The sequence below is a fragment of the Xenopus laevis genome, chromosome 3L (genome assembly GCF_017654675.1).
Source record: "Xenopus laevis strain J_2021 chromosome 3L, Xenopus_laevis_v10.1, whole genome shotgun sequence".
Classification (NCBI taxonomy): Eukaryota; Metazoa; Chordata; class Amphibia; order Anura; family Pipidae; genus Xenopus; species Xenopus laevis.
Genome location: NC_054375.1, coordinates 51,739,387 through 51,749,176, shown reverse-complemented (window position 1 = coordinate 51,749,176; position 9,790 = coordinate 51,739,387). Strand labels below are relative to the sequence as shown.

At 36.4% G+C, this 9,790-nt stretch overlaps 1 protein-coding gene across 2 annotated transcripts; it reads right to left on the bottom strand.

Annotated features, from left to right (window-relative positions):
- Positions 1-1,222: 1,222 nt before the first annotated feature.
- slc26a2.2.L (solute carrier family 26 (sulfate transporter), member 2, gene 2 L homeolog) lies at positions 1,223-9,055 on the bottom strand. Of its 2 annotated transcripts, none has more exons than XM_041586213.1 (3): positions 8,989-9,055; positions 4,584-5,171; positions 1,223-3,021 (listed from the first exon to the last, which is right to left on the bottom strand). In XM_041586213.1, exons 1-3 carry the CDS (start codon positions 9,010-9,012, stop codon positions 1,420-1,422), a joined length of 2,214 nt encoding a protein of 737 aa, XP_041442147.1. In that variant the 5' UTR covers positions 9,013-9,055; the 3' UTR covers positions 1,223-1,419. The 2 variants fall into 2 exon arrangements, with proteins under 2 accessions (XP_041442147.1, XP_041442148.1); XM_041586214.1 differs by having other exon boundaries at positions 8,980-9,011.
- Between the last annotated feature and the right edge of the window lie 735 nt (positions 9,056-9,790).

Here is a 9,790-nt window from a genome sequence, read left to right as displayed (position 1 = left end):
TCTAATCACATTTGATATCTCTTTCTGTTGATATCCATTAAAATCCTTATTACCTAAATCTTTCCCATGCCATTAAAATACACAATGTGATAACTGTCTATCAAAAAATATTACAATGGGAAATGCATATATTTATTCTTATTTGTGAAATTTTCTTTATGTTCATCACTAGTCTATCTATGCAACTGATTTATTTGACCCTTCATTATGCGTGATGCTTTTTATTTTAACAGCCCATGTGAACATTTGCATAATGAATTTGGGAGGCAAATGAAAGCACTGGCCAATAGTGTTGCTTAAGCAAAATTTTATTCCACAGGTATAGAGGAACATAAAAAGCAAAAAGCTGTCAATAATTACATTTTTATCATTTCATAAATCCAAGGCATTGGGGTAAATTTACTAAAAAGCGAAGTGACTAACGCTGGCGACGATTCACAAGCGTTACCATTTGTAGGCACTTTGCCGGTTTACTAACGGGCGCAGGCGTAACTTCGCTACTGAAAGAGACAGATGCTAGCGCACATTCGCACTCTATCACCAGGCAAATTTTTGCTCTGGTGAATGGACGTTACTCCACAAATTCACTAAGATGCGGATTTTACTGAACGTTCGCCAGACTTTTCTATTACTTACACCATAATTTTTTAGTGGAAAAAGTCCAAAAAGTGCTGGCGTCTTTTCCTTTTTTTCAGAGTGATAGTCTTCAAAAGTCCTTAAAATTTTTTTTGGGTAACCGGGTTCCCCCATACATTTTCTAACATATGGAACACAAACTATACACTGGGCTCATGTGTAGGGCATTATAACAACTCTATTTTCTTTATTAAGGTTCCCTGGACTTGTGTAATGTAATGTATTTGCTGCAACATATACATCCATTCAACTTTAAATTTCCCGCTGTATGCAAATTAGCCTGAGCAAAGACCTCTAACGAAGATTCGCTATGCATAATTGAATGCTAGCGCATCTTCCATTGATTGCCGAAGTAACGCTAGCGAAAATTTGTTATCGTTCAGCGCCCTGGATGAAACTTTTTAGTAAAGCAGTTAGGATGCATTTTAGTAAATTAGCGTTGTCTGAGCAAATTTTCGCCTGTCGAAGTGTTGCGCTGGCTGCAAAGCCGTCGCTCGCAAAATTTCCACCACTTAGTAGATTTACCCTTTGTGTCTATTTAAACATTTTCAGAAGATGCATATACATAAGAGACATATACACAAGATACATAAGATCCTTTTTTATTTAATAATATGTTAAGGAATTTATAAGTGCAATAAGAAAGAAAATGGCAAACATGAAGAAAAACCAAGATGGAACTCTGTAGAATAATAGAAGCAAAGAACTGACTCTGTTCTGTAAATCAGCAGACCTACAATAAATTTTGCAAGAGCTTATGTTACCTTTAACCATGCATGTGGCTTAGTCTTTAAGATCATCACTAATAGCTTGGTTAGGGTCAAAGGAGAAAGCAGCATCATTCATCTGAAGTTCCCTCTGCTTCTCTCTGTATTTCCTTTCAGCAAAGTTGACAGCATCATGCACACTATGAAAGATATGCAAATCAACGCCACTACCTAAATTGCTCATGTAACCTCCGTTATTGAGCATGTTGCGCACAGATGGATTGCAGTTTGCCAAAAACACTCTCACTCCGATCTCTTCGTAATCAGTTTTAATCTCTTTCAGCACACTAAGGCCCACTGTGTCTATGAACTGCATGGCGCCACAATCGATGATGAGGGAATGGATGTCAAGCTGAGGGGCAGAGACCGAGGTAGATGCATGCACCTTAGCCTTCGTTTTAATGATATTGAACCTTGCAACAAACCTATTTTTTGTTTCTCCGGCTGCAGCTTCCTCCTCTTTTTTGGCCTTCTTCTGTAATGCAGATACTAAAGAAGGATTGATTCCAGTTTTGCTATACAGGGTTGTCTTAAAATAATCTTTGTTGGCATAGTAGAGGGAAGCATCAAATCGATATATTTTAACATTGGGTATGTTGCTGAGCTCCTTGTAAGTGAACTGGTCTTCATATATCTCTGTGCCAGTTACTTTAGCTAGAAGGGTAGCCCTTGGCCTCTGAGTGCGAAAGATAACACAGAGGATTGAAAAGCAAACAGCCACCAGCAGACCTATCTCTGTTGAGATCAAGGAAGATGCCAGCATGCTGACCCACCAAACAACAGTGTCAATTTTGCTTACTCGCCACATTTTTGGAGTATCTGCAAATTTTCTGAGTGCCCCTCTGAGACTGGTTATAGTAATTACCCCTAAAACACAGTTTTGCAGAGAATAGAAAAGAGGAGCAATAGCAAGCAGTACCAGCAATAGAACACAAGAGCTGATGATACCATTGAGTTGTGTATTTGCCCCAGTGCTCTCTCTTAATAGACTCTTGGCCAAAGCAGCACAGCTCACAAACCCAGAAAAGAAAGATGTTATAAAATTGCAGGTGCCAATAGCTATCATCTCCTGATTGCTGCTAACTGTGTATCCATGTTTTTTGGCAAATATTTCTGCAAGGGAGACTGTCATTGCAAAACCGATTATTGCGATTGGGACGGCATCAGCAGCAATGTTAGGGATAAGGCTCCAGTCTGGAGCTTTGGGGACTTTGAATCCAGTTGGGATGGTACCACAAATGGAGGATTTATAGGTTTTATTAAAGCTAAAGTAATGGGAAACTAAGGTGGCCACTATAATCACTACCAGTTCTACTGGAAAAGGAACCTTCATCTTACTTTTGAACCTATCATTTATTTCTTTCACTGGCACAATCATAGCTATTGCAGCTATACTGGTTACTAGATCACAGATGTTAGTGCTTTTCAAGTTTTGAAAGATGTCAATCCATGTCAGAACCAAGGCCCCAGCACCATCACGTCGAGGCAGCTTCAGACCCAACAGATACTTCATCTGCGAGGTGAGAATAGTGAGTGACGATCCAGTAACGAATCCGCTCAGCAAGGGCTCAGACAAGTACATGGAAATGAAACCTAACTGGAAAACTCCCAGAAGGATCTGCAAAAACACAAAATTGAAGCATTAACGTACAGTTTTCAGTTCAAGCAGTCTTCTAAATAACATATATAATATTTTTCTATGTTAAAATAATATGATAAGCAATCTTACCATTGTCTAAAGAAAGCAAACACATACCTTAAAAATAACTTTTAGACGTATGCTATTGTACTGTACATCTACTTTTTAAATTATGTTGGAAATATTTCACTATTCATTATTACTATTGGTAGTAGTTTAAATGAAAAGAAGATAGCATAGGGCCTGAGCAAGAGCAGAACAATTAAAAATTGTGTCTCACATATAATTTATATATATATATATAATAATTTATTATTTATTATTATAAGACTTTTGGGGAGCTGTTGTTAATACAGGTCATATAATAATAATATTCATTTTGGTCATACAACAACCTTCCCTTTATATGCTGAATGTGCCTTTGGAAGATTTTCTACTCTCCATTCATTTATTAATGTTGTCAGGTTTAGGGAGAGACTGGGCACTGTATTAAAGCATGTGTTAACCAGAATGCTTTTGACCTGGGGTTTTCCTGGGGTCTTTCCTTTGCTTGAATCTACACACAGTAAGTCTGCTAAAAATTATAAAAACTATAAATAATAGGTTTGTTCTGCACTAATTTGGATTTGTGTAACTTAGTTATAAATTGTTTGGTTTTAGCATCTATCTTGACATCTTTTGCTTAAAAGAATGTATTTTTCATAAGCCTTTCATGTAAAATTTAGCAATAATGAATGCCTAAGACTGCATATACAGGTATGGGATGCGTTATCCAGAACCCTGTTATGCAGAAAGATCCGAATGACTGGAAGGCCATCTCTCATAAATGCCATTTTCATTAAATAATTCCCATTTTTAAAAATGATTTTCTTTTTTCTCTGTAATAATGAAACAGTACTTTGTATTTGACCCTAACTAAGATATAATTCATTCTTATTGGAGGCAAAAAATTCTATTGGGTTTAATTTTTTATTTCAGTAGACTTAAGGTATGGAAGTACAAATTAAGGAAAGAACCTTTATCCGGAAAACCCCAGGTCCCAGGCATTCTGGATAACATGTCCCATACCTGTACAACAATACTAGAGTGCAATTTTTTGTAAAGAGTAAGGAGAATATTTATCAAGGGTCGGATTTAGAGTTTATGTGAGTTTATAAAAACTTGAATCGAATCGAATCCCGAAAAAATTACATTTTCAAAAGTCCACCAAATGACTCCAATAGCCCCCATAGGCTAAAACACCAATTCGGCAGGTTTTAGATGGCAAATAGTCAAATTTGTATTCTTAAAGGGACGGTACATGATAAATTCCGAAATTCAAATCGAATTTGGACTATTCCCTAGTCGAATTACACTAAAATAAATTCAAAATTCGAATTTTCAATTCGACCCTTGATAAATCTATTTCTATTGAAATCACTACAAGATGCTATTTTTTATGACCATATGACATATTGGCATTAAATACAATTGTATGCTGTTTAGAACATTTGCTATTAATCCAATATTAAATGAATATATGTATCAGAATCACACTGTACCTGGTAAACTCCAACAATGAAGGTAAGTGATGTAGCCACAGTGATTGCATAACAGCTTTTGTCACAGACAGTAACGTTGGCAATTAGTGTTGAATTTATTGCTGTTGTAGTTGTTCCATCTGTGTCATACCCAGCAGCCTTTAACTGTTTGCTGACAGACTCCCCTATCATGAGACAGAGCACTCCGAATGTTCCAACACAATTATGGCGAGAAGTTGCCATGAAGAAGTAGATGATGCAGCAGAAGAAGTTTGTGTACAGGCCATAGATTGGGTCTTGGTTTGCTAAGAGTGAGTAAGCTATTGACTGAGGAATGGTAACAATACCAACTATGAGCCCTGAGGTAATGTCTCCAGGCAGGTACTTCTTAATTTTGTAGCGTGGAAACCACTGGAGCACAGGGAAGATACTGAAGAGAATCTTGACTAGAAGTTTTGGACCACTAGTACAGTACTCTCTGGTCTTCTCCATGATCATTTCTTTGGTGCTTTGTTCCAGCTGGACATGCTCCTCCAACTTTACATGCATATAGTTAAAGGTAAGAGAAGTTTGCTCAGGCAGCTCATTTTTGCTTGTATCTTCCAAGTCCTGAAATATTCAATCACACCATGAAATTAAACAAGTTTTATCAGAATAAAATGATGTAATCTACACTACGGGGGTTATTTACTAAACTCCGAATTTTTTTTAATAAAATCGCGATTTTTTTCTCCATTTATTAAACCCCAAGGGATGGAAAAGTCACAATCAGAAAATCCGGCATCTCAGGCTTGTCGAGGTTGCATATCAGTCAATGGGAGAAATCCCAATGATTTTTTGATGTGTGCTGGGTTTCGTGCAAAACCTCGAAGTTTTAGGGCAAAAATCAGAGTTTTCGGGTGAAAAATCGGATAAAAAATCCAAAAAGATCAGGAAAATTTTTTGAATAAATAAGCATAAAAAAACCTGAGCGGATTTGATCGGAGTTTGTAGCAGAAAATATTGAGGTAAATTCGGATTTTGATAAATAACTCCCTAGGTCTGAAGTATAGCATTGTGTTGTAATGCAGCTTTAAAATATTCAAGTGATGTTCAAATGCACAAAGGGCATGGTGGAAAGGTATGGGGAAAGGGGGCTATTTTGTCTCAATTGTCTCTTATAATCAACAATTTTAACCTTGGTTTTGACCTATTTTATTTCAGAATATGTGATAGCCTTAGGGCAGTGATCCCCAACCAGTGGATCACAAGCAACATGTTGCTCATCAACCCCTTTGATGTTGTTCTCAGTAGCATCAAACAGGTGCCTGCTGCCAGTCCACATAAAGCCTACCACAGCCCTTATTTGGCACCCTAAGGAACGTTTTCATGCTTGTGTTGCTCGCAACTTTTTTTGCATTTGAATGTTGCTCACGGGTACAAAAAGGTTGGGAGTCGTTGCCTTAGGGCAAGGGGTACCAAGGGGCACTGACTTGTAGATAGATCTGGGGGTGGGGTTTGAAACAGCATGGCCATAGTAGCCCATATGAGTTATTTTTTAATCTTGTATCAGAAAAGAAGAAAGAGACTGATTTACATGAGTGTGCTGCAGTCGTGCAGTTTAGCAGGCATTTTTTCTGTTTTTAAAGCATAACTTGAGAACGCATTGGCGTGCAACGTCTGGTAGTAACTCGACTGGTTGTACTTCTCATTGAGTTAATGCTGTGTGACTAGTTGTGTAATCTTTCTGACACGTAGCGCAGAACTAGGATCAAAAGTTCACTACATTACTGTACTCTGGGAGGAAGGAGTTAGTAGATAACTTGTACACTACATTGTATTCATTGGTGACAAAAGAATAATAATAATAATATGTCATTCTTGTCATATGGTACTTGCTGTGACTTGTATATTAGATCGTATTAATATTGTGTACAGGTATGGGATTTGTTCTCTAGAATGGCCAGGACCTGGATTTTCTTTCCGTAAATCTTCACACCTTAAGTCTACAAGAAAATCATTTAAACATTAAATAAACCCAAATAGGCTGGTTTTGCTTCCAATAAGGATTAATTATATCTTAGTTGAGATCAAGTACAAGGTATTGGTTTATAGTCGAAGAGAAAAAGGAAATTCTATTTAAAAATTATTAAGGATTATTTGGATAAAATGGAGTCTATGGTAGACAGCCTTTCTGTAGTCCGGAGCTTTCTAGATTATGGGTCCCAACAATCCCATACCTGTATACATAAAATCTCTGTATCTAACTAGTCCTTAACTTGCATCAGTAGCATTGATTTTAGTCCTTAAGGTGGCCATAGACAAAATGATCCGCTCGTTTGGCAACATCGGCAAACGAGCCGATCTTTCCCCGATATGCCACTAACGAGAATGGCTATATCGGGGGTAATCTGAATCAGATTACGTTGAGAGCGCAATGGGCTGGACTCTCCACACACTGTCCGAAAATCGTACGAATCCTCGATTCATACGAAAGGATCTTTGGCCACCTTTAGCAGAGCATTTGTAAAATATTCATTGGTGGGAGAATGGCTTATAAAGGCAATACAAGATGGCTGATATTTCTTGAGCAATAATGAAAATATTGCAACTGATTTTGGAATACTAATGAATACTAATGACAGAAAATTTTATGTATGTAGATCATTAGCAAAGTAACTAATATGTTGGACCAACAAACGAAAAGAGAACTTTTAGATGTGAGCTCATTGTCTGTTTACTTTGAATGAAAGTACAGTTAACTGCTGTGTTTCTGTAAACAAACCCTAACAGCTCTGCCTCAGAACAAAGGGATTTTAAATGTTTAGTGACCTTGAAGGCCACTAAATAGATATTGTCTTGGTTTGTATGTTAAGGCTAGGACTTCCTATTTAATAGCATCAATTGATTGACCTGTTAGGAGAATAAAAAATGTTAGTGGTATTCAAGCTTTTTGAAACGACAATTAAACTATATTTCACTAAAACGCTGAATGCCATGATGGCTATTAAAAGATCCAAATAAAAAAAGTACAAACTGAAAAAAGTGCTGAACGGTCCGAAAAAAAAAATTACAATAATCTCTAATACAGGTATGGGACCTGTTATCCACAACGCTCGGGACCTGGGGTTTTCCAGATAATGGATCTTTCAGTAATTTGGATCTTCATGCCCTAAGTCTCCTAGATAATCATGTACACAATAGGCTGGTTTTGCTTCCAATAAGGATTAATTATATCTTAGTGTGGATCAAATACAAGGTGCTGTTTTATTATTACAGATAAAAAGGAAATTTAAAAATGTGGATTATTTGGATAAAATGGAGTCTATGGGAAATGACCTTTCCATAATTCGGAGCTTTCTGGATAACGATTTTCAGAATAACGGATCCTATACCTCTACAAACATCTTGCAACTAAACCTCAATTGAGCCTTTTAATAGAAAATGAATTAGTTCAAAACTGAATTTTTTTACTGAAATTGAACAGTAAAAGCATTTATAGTATTTTTAGTACAAAAAGTAGTTCTCTTTGATGTACAGAGTACAAACACATACAAAGGACAGCTTATTACACTCATATACAAAGGACAGCTTATTACACTCTTCTGTATTATCTGCAACGGTAAAATTGCTTTTTTAGCCCTTACTCTTTTTCCTTTTTGCTTTCTCCACTTAGAAGTTCATCTCTTTTTTTTATATTTCCCCTCGTCTTATGTAGTCCCTGCTGTCATCTCTGTCCTCCTATTACTAGTTTTATACCCCCTGTCCTTAGCTCTCAACCCATGTCTTGAATCTTCTTCTACTCTCACTTTTTAGCATCTCCTCTTTCCTTCTGCCACTATCAGCTCATGAGTTTCAATGAACCCACCTGTCCAATAACTGTGCAGACCTCTCCTAAATTAATTTAAGTGGCATGGTATTGAAAATTAAGTACCCATTGCAGGGATGTGGAATGATAAAGGGGACTTCAGAAATTAAATGGGCAAAATTTATCGGTTCACTAACAGTTGACAACTAAAAAGCATTCAAAAGGTTTATTAACTCTAATTGGTTGCTCTTGGTTAATCTACTGGGGCAAATGTTGTCGTATTATGATTCAACAATCATAAACAATTTGAGATATTTAGTATCAGTCCTCTCCAACTCTTCTCCAACTTAATTTCTTCTGTACATTTTCATCTTACAACATTCCATCTAACAATTTTGTGCAGGATCTTTCATTTATCTTTGGCCTTTTCAATCATTAAACTACATAGTATTACTGATCCATTCTACAAAATAATTAAAACAATTTTTTATGGGACCCTAACATTTTTTAAACTTTTTAAATGCAAATTACATTTTGAAAACCATGCTTGTTAGATTCTGGATTCCCATTATATATTAGCAAAAAAAAACGAAATTCTGGTTTAAATTAGTAACTAGCAAAATAGAAAACCTGGCAAACCTGGCTCTTGACAGATGAGTCCATTTTCTGGTCCAGTACTGTGCTTCTGTCTAATTCTCTTTCTTGTCTTATAGTTTTCCAAAGAAAAAAGAATAACTCAGGGCACCAATCAGATTTTACCTTTTGGCAAACACAAACAATCAAGCTTAAACGTCCCTTTTTAAAAGTGATTTGCAGAAGAATTGTTTTGACAACAATGCATACCATGAAAATCAGAGATTCCACATAATGTGTGCACTAAACAAAGCAACGACTATTAGTTAAACTCATTCCACCCTCTATAGACGGCAGAATACAAAGTCAAGTTATGTATAGTTATAGGGGAATCATTTCTATCTTTTATGCATTGTTCTTTCATTTTAAAAGTTGCATGCATTATTCCATTTTATTCAATTTGGAGGCATATTTACATTCCTTTATGAAGAGTAGGAAGTGTCTACTAGTTGACGTTATAAGACGACCATTCAGATTCAAGTCAAGTTTGAAGATACTGACTGTGTCAATATCAAGAATATTACTGTAACAAACAGCACTGCGGGAAAATCACTCATTTGTAGCTTTGTTCTTGTCCCCAAATGTTTAGCAAAGAGAACCATATTAATGTATCTTAGCTTCGCGAGCTGAATAAAATCACTAGTAGGGAAAGCCTTCAAAATGGCTATGGTACATGTAATATTGTAGGATATACAGTATGAGCTGCAGGTCTCTATCCAATGAAGGTTGTGGTGAGGATGCACAATGAACTTAATGTAAAATCAACTCTGGAGACCCACGGTAATTTCAGTGTACTTTATTTCACAAC

Bases quoted from the DNA above. Each gene is read 5' to 3' on its own strand.
- slc26a2.2.L (XM_041586213.1), bottom strand. From the start codon at position 9,012: ATGGACTCATCTGTCAAGAGCCAG. The intron at 5,172-8,988 runs GTTTGCCAGGTT...TGAATATTTCAG, and splicing joins ACTCATCTGTCAAGAGCCAG to GACTTGGAAGATACAAGCAA. The intron at 3,022-4,583 runs GTACAGTGTGAT...GTGTTTTTGCAG, and splicing joins TCATTGTTGGAGTTTACCAG to ATCCTTCTGGGAGTTTTCCA.